Genomic DNA, 18481 nt, shown 5'->3' with positions numbered 1-18481 from the left:
ATGCTAGCTGAAGTACTCAAAGAAAAGGTGGCATACTGTGTGTCATTTTAACACCTTGTACAGGTTTCTGGTCATTCTGTAGCATGTATGCAGGTGCAGCCACAACTCCAGATATGTAGAAGTTCATGAATAAAACCAAAAATGTGATGATAAAACAATGTAATGCTTAAATAAAAGTAAAAATCTGCCAGTGAAAATGAAGAGGATAGATTTTATTGTCAACAGAGATGCTCAGAAACCTGGTTACCGTTAAGAGTCCTGTAAACCGGGATATGAATAACCAGGATTCTTAGGTTTCTTGTAAAACTCCTATACCAAATACAGTATGATCAAACACAGGTAAGTTTCAAAACTGTGGCACCAGTATACTGACATGGTAGGGAGGCCTGCAGTTACAACACAGTAGGAATATGAAATAACTACTTACTTGCAATAATTACTTACTCTATAACAGTAGAGAGCTGAGGCTAACGTTAGCTGAGAGGCTAGCGGAGCGTTAGCCACAGCATGGCTGGAGGGAAGCACAGCCAGCTAGCCTCCCAGGTAACGTTAGCCCCGGGTCTCCATGTGGATCCAACCAGAGCACCAAGCCCCGGTTTGTTATTCAGGTTAAAGTTGAAAGAAGCCGCGGGTCTGACAGGCAGCTTGAGTGAAGTGGAACCTGCGGAGGAAGCACCGGGACCGTCAGGGTGACACAGTCCGTGGAGGGAAGCACAGTTAGGGGGCGGAGGAGAAGGCAACGAATTGGCCTCTCATAATCAGCAGAAATGGCCGATGCCGATATTTCATTTTAAAGCTTTTATCGGCAGATACCGACGACGTGCTGATAATATCGTGCACCCCTAATTCAAAGCAGAGTATTTTTATTTGTCGTAAAACATGTCTGAAGGGATCTTTGAAGAGATAATAGAGCCTGTAATGCTCTATGAACATTTTACTACTTCTATTTCTTTTTTAAGAAGCTTGGGTATTACACTCATTTGATTTAATTAAAAAAAAAATAAAAATGACATGCTGTGTTCTCAGTTCTCTCTCTCTTTGTGTCTCATGTCTCTTCCAGGCGGACTGTGAGTGGGAGTGTTAGTGGAAGTGGTAGCAGTTATACTGGTTCTAGCTCTAGATCCAGATCCTCATCCAACTCTCTGTCACGCTCACGCTCTGGATCCAGAAAATCCAGGTGCTTGTTCATGTGAACACCTTTGTTGTGTCGTTAAAGCCTTTTGTTTAGTTTTATGAATCTTGCAGAGATATTAGCTCTGAGCTTATTTATCTCTTGCATTAATCTTTAGTTGCTGTGTAATTGCGTAAGCTATCCTAATATAAATGTATAATAGGTCACAGTGTAATATGAGTTAATTCTGTGCTCTTCTCTCGCTTCCATATGCTGTCTCTGTTGGGAAACCCCCCAGGAAATCCAGGTATGAAAGTTATTATTCAGGGTGTAATTGTGTGTGTGTGTGAGAGTGTTGTTTATAGACAGCTGTGATGGCAGTGATTTTCAATGTGATTCTAAGAATCTACAGCTCATAGTCGACCTGTCGTCTTTTGCCACAGATCTCTGAGTGTCAGCAGCGTGTCGTCGGTGTCATCAGCATCATCCAGCAGCAGCTCAGTGCGTAGCGCAGACTCAGATGACATGTATGCTGACCTCGCCAGCCCTGTGTCCTCAGCCAGCTCCCGCTCACCCACACCAAGTCACCCCCGCAAGGAGCGAGTGGGGCCTGCACGGGACCGACCTCCACACAGCAGAGATAAGAACAGGGGTCAGTGTGGGGCAGAACATTGTGTCAAACATAACATGCAGCAGTCACACAGGACTTATGAGAACTTATGAGAAAAATGTAGAAAGGATTAGCATTGCATGGTTCATTAGCACTCATGTTGTCCTTTCTTCATCACAGAGAGGCCATCAAAGAAAGATGAACCCTTCAGGGAGGATCGCAGGAAGATGGACCCATCTGGTCCCCCACCTAGAGGAGGCAACCCCATGCCCAGATCAGGACCTGGTAGCAGGGGTGGCCACCCTGTACATCCCCCACCTGGCACCATGGGCCCCCCAGGAAGCTACGGAGGTTCAGGATCCCATAAAGACATCAAACTTACCCTCCTCAACAAGGTTACTATTGCTTCTTATTCCACTTTTTTCTTCCCAAATCACAAAAAACATGTTTTCTCACCTACCTCTAGTGTTAACTAGCCTTGCAGTGGGTTTTGGTTGTATGTGCAATATCCTCTTGTTGCCACCTTATCTTAATAACGTAATATTAGCTTAAGTGAGAAATGAAAGTGTGCAGAAATTAAGACATTGGATAAGTTTGTTTTTTGTTTTTTTTTAAAAAGGCAATTAATCATTTGACAACTCTATCACACACCATATTCACCGCACAGACAGACGTATTTTTTTCAATGTATTGGTGTGGTGAGTGAATGTAATAAAATTTGTGGGGTTTTCTGGAGAACAGAACTGTGTCTTGACCCAAAAAACATGTCATCATTGGCACAGTGTTGGCTCATGTTGAAAACAGGTGCACCTCATATGCTGCCCGTGTGGGTCATCCTTGAGTATGTTTTCTAGAAGCCTTTCAAGTGTCACTCAGAGCTCACTGTCTAGTGACGCAGCACAGATTAATCCCTCTATAAAAATCAAGGAATCTCTGTCTGTCTGTATGTATGTACGTATGTGTGTTTGTCCTTCGCATATCTCAAGAACCGTTCATCCGATCTATTTCATACCTGCTGGATGTATTGCTGGGGACTCAAGGAATTGCGGTGTCAAGTGTGAAGTTCTTCGCATGAGCGGTTCTCGAGAAATATATAAAAATACTTAATAAACAACGTTTCAACAAGCAGAAATTCAGACAGCGCCACTCTGCCATTGCAACCCACATTGTGGTCGAAGGTGGGATTACATCCATAGTGTTAATGACTTGAAAAGGTTTAAGAGACTTAAGCTCTACTATTGAACTATGTACTGTGAATTTATAGTAAAGACTTGCTGCAGGATGTTTCAAACACATATTGAACAGGCACAGCAGTTCATCTAACAAAAAAGCAAGGAATCTCTGTCTGTTTGTATGCATGTATGTCTGTCTGTCTGTCTGTCCTTCACATATCTCAAGAACAGTTAATCTGATCAACTTCACACTCAGCAGGTGTATTGCTGGGGACTCAACGAAGTGCAGTGTCAAATTTGGTGCAATTTGGACATGCGACACGTTTAATATTAATAAGCTTTGAATAAACAAGTGAACAGCAAGCCATTCAGCTCCGTGTCTGAGTGAAGCAGGGACTATTTGATAATAAACATCATCACATCACAACACGGCAGGGCTTCTGGGCTCTGACTCGACTTCACACTTGGTGCTGTGTTTGCAAGTTGTTTGGACATGCGACATGTTTAATTAACTTTGAATAAACAAGCAAGCTATTCAGCTCATGTGCAGTGAGGGCTGTTTGATATAAACACCATCACATCACAGCAGGGTGGCGCGTCTGGGCTTTGACTTTAGTGGGACAAAGGCATGCGCCCTGCTCAGTTAAACTGCCCAAGAGAGAAGAACAAGCATACACAGGAGGCCAATAGGAGCACAGACACGTTTGATTGGCAGCAGAATCAACCAATGGAAAGTCCTAAACTGCTTCTGTGGTTCAACTTCTGTTTAGTCTCACTGGTGAAGTTTCTGTCTGGATTTAAACCATTTAACTTATTAATTCATCATCGTTTTAATTGATACATTTATCAATTGATACATACATATGTGGTACTCTAAAAATAATAAGCAGTCTCTCGTTCTGAACAGGCACATTTTGAACAGGCACTGCACTAGTTGTTGATTAAAGAGTTCAGGGAGTAGCTCAGATAGATACAGTTGTATCCATTGAGACCCACCTAAGAAGGCTGGGACTGCAGTAAGAGCCATAGGTAGAAAAATGAAAACAGTAAAAAGTGACTCTGTACATTCTCTGTTTGTTGTTTGGTTGCAAACCACAGAAACGTTGAATGTCTACATTTCAACACGTGAAATATGTAGCATATTAACATTTCAACAAAACGTATCATATCAACATTTCTACAAAAGGTATCATCTCAACATTTCAACAAAACGTATTTTGTCAACATTTCAACAAAATGTATAATTTCAACATTTCCAAAACACGCATCATCTCAACATTTCTAAAGTGACATAGTTCACACAAGATCTATATGAGTTGATCTTTCCTATTATGAGGAGGGGTCAGTGGATGGTTAGTAAGTTTCTCGGCAGCAAGTTGGAAATCAGCAGAGAACACGATTCGAGATCACCTCAAAACCAATGTCCGTTTCCCGTTTCAACCAACAAAAGCAGGTGTTTTTAGCAAGACGTCAGGACATTTGCAGCTGTTTTTCTGGCAAGAAATTCGGGTGTTTTTAGTGAGACATCGGCCGTTTTTATTTTATTTTTTATTTGAACCCAAACCATGATCTTTCCCTAACCCTAACCAAGTGGTCTTTGTGCCTCAACCGAACCAGACCTTAACCACAGTGTTGTCACACCATAAAACATCATCAATCTTAGCAATAAATGCACGAATGAATGAGAGAAAGTGGCATCGTCGGACAAGACAAACTGCGGGAGAGAAAGCGGGTGAACAACGCCAAACAAGAGAAAGCATGGCAGGGGAGAATCCCCAGGCCTGGGCACAAGAGCTTCTAAAGCAGTTTGCTGATGTTAAGGAATCATTTGAACAAAAGTTCTATGATCTGAATGAAAGTATGAAGGGGCTGAAAAAAGACACACGAGCCATAATTAACAGAGTGGCGAACGCAGAACAACGAATTGGCAACTTAGAGGATTTCAAAAACACTCACACTAGAGCGACCCGGGAGCTCTCCAAAGAAGTGCAACAGCTTAAAACTAAAGTTACTTACATGGAATCCCAAAGCAGAAGGCATAAACTGGTGTTTGTGGGCCTAAAGGAGGGACTGTTTGAGTCTTCCGACCCTGTTAAGGAAATGTCAACGATCCTCCGATTATATATTGGACCTAGACAAGTCAGACCAGGTACCAGAGGTGGAGCGGCAACATACGGCCTTGCGCCCGCGACCGGGTCCATCGTAACCACCGAGACCGTATATTGTCCGCATGGTGAAATGGAGTGACCGACAATATATCCTCAAAGCAGCAAGGTCCAAGGAAGGATTAAAGTGGCACGGGAAACCATTTCACATCTTCCAGGACCTTCCAGTGGAGATACAACAACAACGTGCCGCCTATTCAGACTTGAAAAAGATGCTCCAGGACGCAAATATACGCTTTGGCCTGCTTTACCCATCCAGACTACTGGTGACACTGAAAGGGGAAAATTATATCTATAAAACACCTGAAGAGGCGCAGCAAGACCTGGTAAAACTTGTACCATCAGCTTTTGGTTAATTACTTTATGGACCACAGGTCAGTAATTTGATTTGATCTATGATGTAAACATTTAGAATTTGGTGACGCTGGATAAATATAAACTGTCTTGGTTTTAGGTTATAATTTATTAAAATTCCAGCAAAAATAAAGGGTAAATATTGGAATTTAAAATTGATGTAAGGTCTGTCAATGCTTAGAATGACATGTAAACTCTTGGATCATGGACAAGGGACAGAGAAGGTGTCCCTATATTATGTGTTGTTTATTCCCTTATGGTGATATTTTATTTAGTTTGTTTGTGTTTTTTCTGTGTTGTATTATGATAAAGTCATAGGAACAGTGTAAACTGATTGATATGAGTTTGGGAATCATTTGTAAAATTAATTATGTGAAAGATGGGGCTGCCTGTTATTAAGATTATATCATGAAATATCAAACAAAGTTAAACGTTGCAAAATACTTTCACATTGGAAATCCCTAGTATGTGACATAGCTATGACACAAGAAACTCATTTTAATGCAGATGAATCATTAAAATTAAAACAGAGGTGGGTGGACCAAAAACTTGGAAATAGTGCCTCAAGAGGTGTCAGTTTTGATTGCTAAAACTACCTCTTTCAAACCACTGAAAGTAATTCCTGACAAGGAAGGTATATACATAATAGTATCAGGACTTCTTTGTGATAAAAAAAAAAAAAAATGGTGCTTGTTAACATCTATAGTCCTAATACTGGGCAAGCTAAATTTATGACAAATTTGAGTGTCCTATTATCAAGGTTCTCGGACATCCCAATACTAATTGGTGGTGATTTTAAAGTAGCAGCTCAGCCTAGTGTTGACTGTTCCAAGCAGCCTTTGCCAACTGACGGTACGCTTGCGGTAGCTTTTGAAGAATTTCAGATGACAACATGTACAATAGATATTTGGAGATGTATCAATAATGATGCGCGAGAATACACATTTTATTCAAAGCTCCATAATTCATATTCTAGGATTGACTATTTGTTATTATCTAGCCAGATGATTAAAAATGTAGTTAATTCTGAAATTCATAATATAGCTATATCAGATCATGCTCCTATCTCCGTTAGCTTTTACCTCTCCTTTGAAGTAAATAAAACAAAACAATGGAGATTTAATAATTCACTCTTGGGAGAAGAAAAATTGATCTCCTTAATAAGGGCTAAAATAAAGGAATATTTTACTTTAAACATTAATTCAGTATCATCATTACATACCGTATGGGAAGCATTTAAGGCTACATGTAGGGGATGGTTGATTAGTCACTCAACTGCTAAGAAGAGGAAGAAGAATGAAAGGAAAAACTTTCTAAAAGAAGAACTGAACAAGCTTGAAAAGAGACATATGAGGGAACCAGACAATCATATATTAAGGAACTCTGTGTGATAATGCATGAAGAAACTGCATTTGCACTGGAAATATTTTGAGTCAGGTGAGAAGGCTGGTAAAATGCTGTCAATGAGACTAAAACAAATAGAATCCAAACATTTAATATCAAATATATATGATGGTAGTGGAAGAATTATACCCCAAGCAAATTAATCATTGTTTTAAATCTTATTATGAGAAATTATATGAATCTAAGGGTCATTTTAATTTAAAGGAAGCTCACAATTTTTTTAGTAATATATGCTTACCATCAGTTGAAGATACTAACAAAAAAAGAACTTGAGGAATATATTACAGGTGCGGAGGTAAAATTGGCTATAAAGTGTCTGTCTAACAGTAAGACACCTGGAGAAGATGGTTTTAGTATTGAGTTCTATAAATGCTTTCAGGATATCTTGACTCCCTTTTCTTTCAATGTTATATAATGATATTATAATGTCTAAATCAATGCCTGTCAGCATGCAAACAGCTGTAATTTCAACAATACCCAAACCTGGCAAAGATCATATGCAAATGAGTAACTACAGACCTCTTAGTTTGCTTGACAATGACTACAAGTTATTTGCTAAAATACTTACAATATGTCTTGAAAGAGTGGTTCCCTCATTGGTCTATTTTGATCAAGTAGGGTTTGTTATAGATTGTCATGCCACAACTAACCTGAGAAGGCTCTTTCAGATAATGCATAGAGCCACTTCACTTCAACATCCAGCAGTAATGCTATCGCTGGATGCTGAAAAAGCATTTGACAGGATCAAATGGCCATATTTATTTTATACTTTAGGAAGATATGGCTCTGGACCTATATGTATGCAGTGGATTAGGGCACTGTATCACAAACCACTTGCTTGTGTGAAAACAAATGGAATTGTAACTAGATCAACAAGGCAAAGATGTCCAGTCTCACCAATAATTTTTATATTGGCATTGGAACCCTTAGCATGTGCTATTAGAGCTAACTAACAAATAAGTGGTATTAATATATATGGTTATGATTTTAAGATAACTTTATATGCAGATGATATATTATTAACACTCTCAAATCCAGCAACCTCAACCCCACACTTATTTAAGCTCATAAATGAGTTTGGCAATCTTTCAGGATATAAAGTAAATTGGAAGAAGAGTGAAGCAATTCTGCTCAACTGCATGACTTTTCCAGCCCATCTTACCCAAACTTAGGTAGTCTGGAAGAAAGAGGGACTGAAATATCATGGTATTAATATCATCTCCCTCATTGAGAAGATATTCGAGATAAATGGCCCTAAATTGATTAAAACAATCAGAGAAGATCTTGCCAGATGGGGAACACTTCCGCTGTCCTTGTGGGGTAGAGCAGAGATAATTAAAATGAATGTTTTCCCCAGACTGTCTTTTATGTTATCTTCGATTCCACTTAAATTACCTGATTATTGGTTTAAAGAAATTAAAAAGGGTTTTATAAAGTTCCTTTGGGGGTATAAAAAACCAAGAATTGCTTTTAATAAACTGACAAAACATAGGAATAAAGGAGGATTAAGAATACCAGAAATATATACATATTATTTGGCTTTTAATGGCAAATACCCTATGCTCTGGGCCTATCACGAACAGTGTGAGGCCGGCAGTTGGAAATGGCTGCAACAAAAAATTGTTGGTGAGAGCAAAAAACAAAAAGTAGTAAGAAAGTATCCCTTTCTTCTTTGTGGTATTGTACAAAGCTCAATATAAATATTAAGAACCCAATTATCAGTTTTTCATGTGAAATAGCAAAAATAATTCAAAAGAAATGTGCAATTAATGGAATACTTTTGCCTTCATGTCGATTATGGGAAAACCCCTTATTCACTGCTGGAGGGAAGACTCTTATTAATAAGGAATGGGAAAGCCATAATGTTAAGAACCTAGGCCAAATCATAAAGCAGGAGAGAATAATAAGATTTAATGAGCTTAAAGCTAACTTTGACCTCAGTGCTCTGTGTTTTCTGCAGTATCTACAGTTGAAATCTATAATGCAGACACTTATCTCTCAAGGTATCATACTGGCCTCAGATAAAAATGCAGATAATAAATTGAAAGAGATAGAAGCACAGTTTCTCTGCTTAGTCAACTCACAAAGGGAACGTGATCTAAGAAAACACCTACCACTAGAACAATGGGACTCTATAATGCGACATACAAATTATTTATCGAAATGTGTCAGATATAAACTTATACAGATGAAAATTTTGTAACGAATATATATAACTCCACACAAGCTGAATAAAACTGATATGACAGATCTATGTTGGCATGGATGTGGAGAGAGACGATCTCTTATACATATGTTATGGAATTGTCCAGAAATAAGACAGTTTTGGGTAGGAGTACATAAAATGCTATGTTCAATATTAAATGTAGATGTATCACTATGTCCAGAAGTGTGTTTACTGGGAGTTAAAGTGGATGGATTGAAATCTGTAGTAATACAATGTTTGATAACATTGGCTTTTCTTTCTGTGAAAAGGATCATTCTTATGAACTGGAAAGTAAGGAAATTAAATAGTTTTTGTTTGAATCACTGGCTAAAGGACTTCATAGAACTGATAACGTTGGAACGTGCAGCCTCAGCCCCGCAGGGGCTTTATAGAGACAATGGCTTAGATAGACCATGGACACTTATAAAAGACTATATAAATAAGAGACTTTTAAGTTAAGTGTTTTTGACTGTTAAGAATAAAACCAGCACAATTAAATAGAAACCTGATCCTTGTAGGTAGAATGGAGTAGTCCTGTTTAAGAAGTATTGGCAATGTAATGATTTCTTAAACAAGTATATTATATTTCCTTTGCTTATTGTCTGTAACATCTGGTGTACTGTTTTTGTATTGTGTATGTGTGCTGTGTTGGGTCTGTTTTTGTTTGTTTTGTTTTTGTCCTTTTCTTTTATAATTAAAAATGTAAATAAAATAAAAAACATAAAACATCATTATTCAACGGGTAGAAATGTTAGTATGGTACATTTGTAGAAATGTTGATATGATACGTATTACACGTGTCGAAACGTATATATTCAACGTTTCTGTGGTTTGCAGAAACGTTCAATGCCAACGTTTTCTTCAGGCAATTGGGTTGTGCGGAGACTGGGGAGCTTTCGGCTGGGTGGATGTCTCTTAATGGGAAAATTGTATGGTTTCCCATCGCTATTTATAACAGAGGAGATGGTTCAGCCACTGTGCACCCACACAAACCTGCCTGGGAGGCGGAGGTGTGAGGAGTGGATGGATGTGGAATTGGTATTTAAAGGGTTAAAATTCTGGCATTGATAAAAATTTGGACTCCATTATCAGGACTGATGCCAATAAAAAAAAAAAAAACTTGTGAAAGTAGAAAATAATATTAATATATAGTGTTTCTATAGCATTTTTGGAATGTAAACAAGAAGTGGCCATTTTTGGCCATTTTTTACCATAATTGATGCAACTGGATATTTTTTTTAATCATCAGAGCAGGTCAATACCTTTCAATAAGTAGCAGTAACAATGATTTTTTGCATAATTACTTGAGCAGTGACAAAAAAAGGTTAGAGAAAGGTTAAAGACGCTGAGTAGGAGCTTAAACCTTTTTTTGTCACTGCTCAAAATAAGTAATTATGCAAAAAAAGTCATTGTTACTGCTACTTATTGATAGGTATTGACCTGCTCTGATGATTTAAAAAAAAAAAATCCAGTTGCATCAATTATAAAGACTTAATAATTGTAAACAAGCCACGAACAAGCTGAGTGGGACTTTTGTCTATTTTGCTTTCCCTGCACGAAAATAACAATGCATAATAATCAGTGTTGTTGTTAATTAGTTACATATCCCAGACTGTGTCATTCATTATACAAGAGAAAACATCAGCACTGAGAATATGGATAATAGTTGATAGTGATTTTGAACAAGACCAGAGGGTTAAAGGAATAGTTTGACATTTTGAGATTTTGCTTTCTTGCCAATAGTTAGTCCGCTCCAGGAAGTAACTGCTCTCAGCCAAGAAATAGTCTGGCACATAACCTCCCAGTAAATCGACAATGTGTTGTTTTTACACTTCAGATTTACAGATCAAACAAGAAAGCATAACGTGAATTAGTGAGCTTTAGAGGTGTTGGTAGGTGTCTTTTTTTTGTTGCCATTGGTCAGAGCCAGGCTAGCAGTATCCCTGTGTTTTCTCTTTCTATGCTAAGCTAAGCTAATCGCTTTTTCTTTAACTTGTTGTAAATCGGGTTTTCCATCACTAATAAAATTCCCTCCACTCACCCAGTTAGTTCCATACTTTTGTTAAACAGTGTACCGTTGTACAGACATGTTTCCTCTGAAAATCACAGGGCAACTCTAACTGAAAAAATCAGTTACTAATTGTCCAGGTGATTTTTTTTTTTTTTTTTTTTTTTTTTTCCTTTTGGCATTCAGAAGTGGAACTTGGTTTCTTGTATTACACGTCTTCAATTTCCGTCTTTATTTGAATTGCTATCCTCAGTATGTCCTGTCATTTTCCAACAGCAAGGAGATAAGGGCAACAGGAAGAGGTACCTGCCTTCAGACAAAGACAGGCCAGGTTCCCCGCTCAGCAAGAGAATGGCCATGTCTCCAGACAGAGGTGAGAATCAGCATAAACACCGCTCACTCTCACACTTCTTTTCATTGTTTCACACAAATACACCCCAGAGCTGGACCAACACTTGGAAACAATCACAGCTTTTTACAAAGAATTAGGAATTTGCTGTTGACCCTCGCTGACATGATACTATGGGGGACCCTTCACCTGAGATATCTTACATGTTTTATCACTACTGTCAGCAGTATTGAGCCTTTTTCACACATGCATTGCAAACCTGAAGTTATCGAGACATTACCCAGAGGAGCTGTATGTGTGAACGCAAATGTCCGAATCAGTCAGACTGGACATTAGGTGGAGGTGTTGTCCTTGATGGTCTAATGTAAATTAGTTAAATGAACATGTCTTTGCCAACAGGTATTTCTTCCAAAATTCTCTTATAATAATATTTAGCTGTTTCTCATTTTCTTAAAACTGTGTTATGGAGTAGGGGTGGAGCAGAATCCAAATACGGTATTCGGAAAAGCACAAATAGTGGGTTTTCACGAATATTTATTTTGTAAGAATATTTTTTAAATTATTTGTTTTCTGGACGAAAAAAAACATGTCAAATAACAGTGCGCAGGTCGGTTACATCTCAGTCTCTCTCCTCTGCTCCGCTGTGTTAGGTCTATTAGCAGCTCTCAACGAGTGGAGTCACATCCACCTGCTGCATGATGCACATTTCCTTATTTGGACATCACTTCCGGAGTTGGGGGTGTTCCCCAGACATAAAGCTGAGCTACGGACACGTGCAAAGTGCCCTCAAGGGACTCTCCATAACCTGTTGTTCCCCATCCCCTTTCCCCAAAGTTAGGTTGTAAAAAATAGGCAATAAATGAAAAGCGCAAAGCAATAATCGCCTGAAATTCTTCCCTACACCTTACACGCTGTGCTGTCTCTGTGTTATGGGTGTAACTATAGATCTGTCTATACAGCAGCACAAAGCTGAGCTTTAGCTCAGTAGTCAGCGCAGTTGTTTATGATCTGGGAGACTTGAGTTTGAGACCTGGAGTGGAGACCTCTTTTGCAAGATAGTTTATTGATGAACACTTATTTTAACACTTTAATATTCTAAAATTAAAAGTATAATTAAAAACAAAAACATGATTTTTTTACACCTATTTCCACTTTTATTCAAATGCTAATACAAATAATTTTGCTGCATCAACAAATACAGATACAAATACACTGGGCTCTCTTATAGGTCATACCTCAGCCCTCATTGATAGAAAACGTAATATAAATTTTAAAATACCTGTAAATAACATAATATAGTCCATGATGGTATTCTGATTTACATGCTTATCAGAATGATGTAACATCTCATAGAGTAGTAAATGATTTTAGAATGAACACTTACCAACAACGCCATGTCCATTGTATGACTGTTTTACAATCCATCAACTGGTCTAGTTCTAAATAAGTTTTTCCTCCCACTGGAAAGGTAAACATTTCTGCTTCCTATGACAGTTTTTGCTCTGGTAAAGTCGATGTAATGTGTTCCTTCCACAAGACTCAGTTCTTCGTCTGTTATTTCATCTTAACGTTCCCTAGTTCTGATTATTCAAGAACACAATGTGTGTTATCAAAGCTATGTTGATGATACATAACTATTTGTCAGTGTCCCCTGGAAGCCTGGGCTATGTCAGGAAGACACAAATCACTAGATGGCATTAGTCCTGTCACAATAACTACTTTTGTTGGACAATATATTATCCCTGAAATAATTGTGATAAATGATATTGTCATTTTAAGACCATTTTATGCCACTGTTATAATGATAATATAATAGCATAATAATACAAGTGCACCCTTTTAAAGAGCAATGAACTTTCAATTCTTAAGAATATTCAGACATTGGAATTGGAATGTGAAAAAAATCTTTCCCCTGAGCCGCAAGGTTTGTTGTGATTGCTTGCACATGGCTCCCACCTCTGTCATCACATGTAAACATTGAAGTAGCCAGGCTGTAATGGCAGCGGCTTTCAGTGGTTTGGGGGGGGGGGGGTAGTGGCTCAACCTTGAGCTGCTTACTCACCGGGACGACAGGGGTGGAGGGGGTTGAAGAGTGGGCGCTTTAAAAACGCAGACCCATCATCATTAGATTAACCAGGACAGAGTTATTTACAAATAACTCACTTACTCACTCACTTGTGCATTCTCCACTCGAGAATGTAGGAGATCTGCTGGTGATGTGGAGGAGGAAGGGCTTGCCTCACACGCTGCCTTTTCCTTTTTTAATTTAACAGCAGGAGCGAAAACTAGATTTATTAAAATGTTGAAACCTTCTGGAAACAACCTACTGAAACAGGTAGACAGATTATTTGCCTCAAATAGATAGACCACACACAATAAGTTATGCTGTTTATTCTGGCTCTTGGTGACATTCTCATGTAAACAAACACATGTAAACACAATGGGCAATATTGAAGTCAGCAAAAATGATCAAGGTCATGTCCATATATATTATACAATAAGTCGATATATGGACATGATAATGTTGATAATTACGTTATTATACAATAAGTTGATAACGTAATTATCCTGACAGGCCTAGACGGCACAAACATTGTTTTCAGCTAAACAAGGACAAGATGAGAAAAACATAACATAACATAATTAATTGTGAACTTTGATTGAATCAAATGATGGTGTTAAATGAAAGGATATCTTACTGCTGAAATCGTGCAGAATTTAAACCCAAATCTGTAGCCCTGTTGACCTTTTTAGCATCTTTTAGCTCATTGTTTTAGGCTCCACACATTCACTGGCCCCATTTACACCTGGCATTAACACGCGTCTCGGGTGATCTGATCACACCCAAGACGCATTGAGGATGCATTGAGATCCGATCACTCAGACCACATTCTGAGGTGGTCTGGGCCACATTATTTAGTAGTGTAAACGCAATGTGTCCATTTTCCTGCAGACTAGGCAAGGGAAGGGCATTGCTGCCACACAGTACTGTGTTTAAGTGAAATGGTAATGTCCGTTCTTTCCATTTTAATTTCTATTTTTCTATTATAAAGACACAAGCCCACATCCTAATTTATCTAACCCAATGTGGAAGTAAAATATTTTATGAAAACTTAAACAGCTGTTAAAAGAGGCAACACAGCTGTTCGATTTCAACAGCTATGTTGTGTCCAGAGCCACAATAACTTGGTTTTTAAAGAACTAACACTTAGCCAAAGGCCACTCAGTCCTAATGGCTTCATTAACCCCGACACTGGTGTTTTTCAGGCCGTGATAAGAGGGTACCTGGCCGACCCCCGCTCTCCCCTCGGATGGATCGGCCCAGAGGCCAAGGGCCCCGGCCCATGCCCCCCCAGGGAGACAGGTTGGTGCCACTTTCAGTATGTTATTGCTGTAGAATTGTTATATTTATTCTTTAACACTACATCATACAACAACAGATGTCAAAAGTGGTTTAAAAAAAGAAAAGAAAAGCTGGAACTGTGGAAATTTTATAGTCAGGTTTATTATCTGACACATCAAGCCAAACACATCTGGGTTTTCAGATAATGAAGTTTGCCTGATCAGTGTTTGGCCCAAATGAGGAACATGCCACAGAAGTGGAAGCACAAAGATATTACACCATCACTGCACGTGTCATAAGATTCACCCAAATACCAAAATACCCGGGTGTTCAACTTCTGCTTTGTAAATGGACTCCATATCGATGCCATTGTTAAGGTCTCGACTACAGAAGATAGACAAAGTAATATGAACACTCGAAATGTCAGGTCAGATATGTCGACCACATTACCTATTTACATTGTTTACACTTCATCCTAATCTGGTCGAAAGTAAGCAAGCTAACATCAGTTTAGTCAGGTAAGCTAGCTAGTTCAGTTAGCAATGCAACACTTAAACCTGGCAGTAAACATTTAGTGACTTATCTTTACATAATAACTAGTTCAAACATAACAAATTTTAGTTAATGTACAAATCTCCACAGTTAACTTCAGAACGCTACTCAATCAGGAGAAAATAGTGCATTTGTTGGGGACTATTTTCAGTGGTAGATGAATTTGGGCTCTAGTGAGCAGCAGCACTGTGTGTGTGGGACTGAGTCAAAATAAACTACAGTGTGTGTGTTCATGGTAGTAAAGGCACATGTCACCCAGTAAAATAGGGTGGCTCATTGGTGTGTTTTTAATAGTGTTTGGACAACAACTGAGCTCTGTGACACAGAGGAATAAGATATATCAGGCTGTGATACACACACAATACTTTTTAGCAGGATACATTAATTGTAGGTTTGGGTGTTTTTGTGGGATTTGCTGATAATGAGAAAAATATCTCGTATCCTTTAAATGATGTTCATACAGAATCCAGTTGATACAGTACTTGGTGTGAGAGGACAATGAGAAAATAGCCCCCTCACATATTTGTTCCCGCATTCAAAGATCATGGCAGCTTATTTCTCATTGCTGTTGTGTTCATAATTGGGTATTTCCTCTTTTTTGTTCTTAGTCATGTCACACTGTCTGCTCTTATGAAATGACATGAGTAAATATGTGACCCCCTCTTGCTCCCTTTTCTTAGAAAACGTCCTCTGTCACCACCCCCCAAATCATCGGGGAAAGGCCCAGCAGCACCGTCGGGCAAGCCCCCCGCCCCAGGCTCCACTTCGGCCACTGGCTCAGGCTCCAGCTCGGGCTCGGGCTCCAACAAACCCAGCAACACACTGTCCCGCCGCGAGGAGCTGCTGAAACAGCTGAAGGCCGTGGAAGACGCCATCGCCCGGAAGAGGGCAAAGATCCCCGCCAAATAAATGGAAGCCCGCTCCTCACCTGTTCGCCTGCCTGCCAGTCTGCCTGCCTGCACGGCCTCGCGAGCCGGGGCAACAGTGAGGGTCGTGGGACAGAGCGGTTCCCAGCGAATCCTACCTTTCTTCCCCTGCCTCCAATGGACGTGTAAAAATGTTGTATGGTTCTTGTATAAAGGCTATTGTGTAAGTGACAGGTGGCCGCCACGAAAACCATCCTCTGCTTGTTGTCCTCAGAGAGGTTGATTTTTAGAGCGTCTTTCACTCCCATATACCCTACTTCTGCTCCCGTTAGAAGTCTCTGAATGTCTCAACTGCAGTTTACCTCGTCTTTGAGAAACAGGAGGGAACAAAGGCATGCGGTGAGGGAAGGACGTCTCAGGAAGGGAGTGTACTTTGTGTAGACTTTACAGTACAGAAACAGAAGGGTAGTAAGGTGCACTTCATCACATCCTGCTCACTATGATCCTTCAGTGAAAAGGAAGAATCTTCCTTATGTTGAGTGTGTGACGAATAACAGATTTCTACACATTGAATCTACCACTTCTGTCTTTCTCTGCCCCCTTTTATCGTCTTGTTCTCGCATCTTTTCTTTAGTTTCCTCTGTGTGAAGTGATGTGTGACTGTGGTGTGACTGTCAGTTCGACAGAGTACAGACAGCCTACAACTCTTCTTTGTATAAATCTGCAACTTCTTGAGCATCCATATTCGGCCCCTGAAAGCAATCACGAGCCCATGCTTTGTTCACAGCGGGCCCACCTTTAACCAATGACTCGTCTGCGTTCTGTGTTTTTGGGCAGTGTTCACTGTCCCACCTTGTACAATAATAGCAAGTCATCAGATTCTCTCAAGCGAATATTATAGACAACAGTGATGTGAAGTATTGCTTTTTTTTTAATCTACAGCATTTTCTTTTCTTCTTAGCTCTTCTCAAGTGATAAACCAATGTTTTATTTGTGTCACATTTTTAGTTGGAGGAGTATGAGAGGTGGAACGGGGACATTTAGAGACAAGATATGTCTTGCTTTTGTGACAAAAGCCTTCTAAATAAACTATTTTGATAAAGAGAAGGTCAGTTGTATGTTTTTTCTCTCTGCTGTTGTGCAAGATAAAAGGAGGTGATTAAATAAAAATGCACAGTCACATGTTTACAGAAGCATTCAGACACAGTATTGTTCAGCATAAAGAGTGGAAGATATAGGCTACATACTAAAAATAATCATTGTTGCTCAGGGCTTGTGCACAAGTGATCCATGGTGTTTGTCCACAATGGACTACGTCAATATTGAACTAAGAGCATTGCATCAACATGGAACAGTGCTATGAATCATCTGTTCCATTTCTTCACCGTCTGTTTATTCTGCTTAAGGCCACCATGTCATTCTCTTTTAATTGAATTCAGCAAGAAGTTGTCCTTCAGTCTTGGCTACAGCAAGTACAAATTTAATCTTGTAAAATTTCAGCCGTACTAGCAGGGATGGCATTGTCAGTAGTTTGGTCCAGACTGAAACATCTTGACACTATTTGATAGATTGCTATGAAATTTACAACAAATATTCACAGTCCCTGGAAGATAGATTCTAACCATTTTGGTGACTACTCTACTCACGGTGTACGCAAGATACCTGCTAAACATCAATATGCTAGCACTATCATTGTGAGCATGTTGCTGTGCTAAGGCTCACCAAGACCTCTCTCTGGCCTTATGAACCAACATAAAGAGATCATGAGATTTTTTTCTTTTTACTACTTTGTGTTTATTGGGTAGCATTTTTGACATACACTCCAGATATTACGGTTTTTCTTCAAAACACTAATAAGGTTACGGTCTATGTATGATGGTTGGCATTAGACAGCCCTGCACTATGCTAATGTTAGCTTTTAGCTCACAATCAGTCTCTCAAAGCTGCTAGCAAGACTGGTCTTGTTACTATACTAATAATATGATGCCAGAAATCCAACCAGTTGGTAATACTGCAGTGCTTCCAGTGCCCTTAAAGAGATAGTTTAAGTCCATGTAAAGCAATAATAAATGTGTTCTAAGTTTGTCACACCACAGAAAAATGTGTAATTTACCACCCAGCCAAATTTAAATGATTAAAAAAATCGTAGGCTACATAAAATTAGGTTTCGAAATCGTTGAAAAATAGACATTATTCTCTGCTCTGAAACGCTGGGGGTATGTCTGCTGAAGATAGTGAAAGCACAGCCCAACTGAACAGCCTCTGAGTTGATGCCAAACTCCTGCATAAAAATACAAATTTTAAAATAGGCTTTGTTTGTAGGTATAAGGCAAGAAACATA

General features: G+C 39.1%; 1 protein-coding gene across 4 annotated transcripts in view; it reads left to right on the top strand.

Annotated features, from left to right (window-relative positions):
* The window catches only part of zc3h18 (zinc finger CCCH-type containing 18), a 49905-nt gene extending 32658 nt beyond the window's left edge, over positions 1-17247 (top strand). For all 4 annotated transcript variants that reach the window (XM_044357576.1, XM_044357574.1, XM_044357575.1 and 1 more), the window contains exons 14-20: positions 1061-1177; positions 1410-1418; positions 1555-1763; positions 1902-2116; positions 11307-11403; positions 14647-14743; positions 15955-17247. In XM_044357576.1, the coding sequence (XP_044213511.1) occupies positions 1061-1177; positions 1410-1418; positions 1555-1763; positions 1902-2116; positions 11307-11403; positions 14647-14743; positions 15955-16183 (973 nt within the window). In that variant the 3' untranslated portion in view covers positions 16184-17247. The remainder of the gene's footprint in view (positions 1-1060; positions 1178-1409; positions 1419-1554; positions 1764-1901; positions 2117-11306; positions 11404-14646; positions 14744-15954) is intronic.
* Positions 17248-18481: the final 1234 nt, after the last annotated feature.

The sequence above is a fragment of the Thunnus albacares genome, chromosome 7 (assembly GCF_914725855.1).
Source record: "Thunnus albacares chromosome 7, fThuAlb1.1, whole genome shotgun sequence".
NCBI lineage: Eukaryota > Metazoa > Chordata > Actinopteri > Scombriformes > Scombridae > Thunnus > Thunnus albacares.
This window is presented reverse-complemented; position numbering and strand designations above follow the sequence as displayed.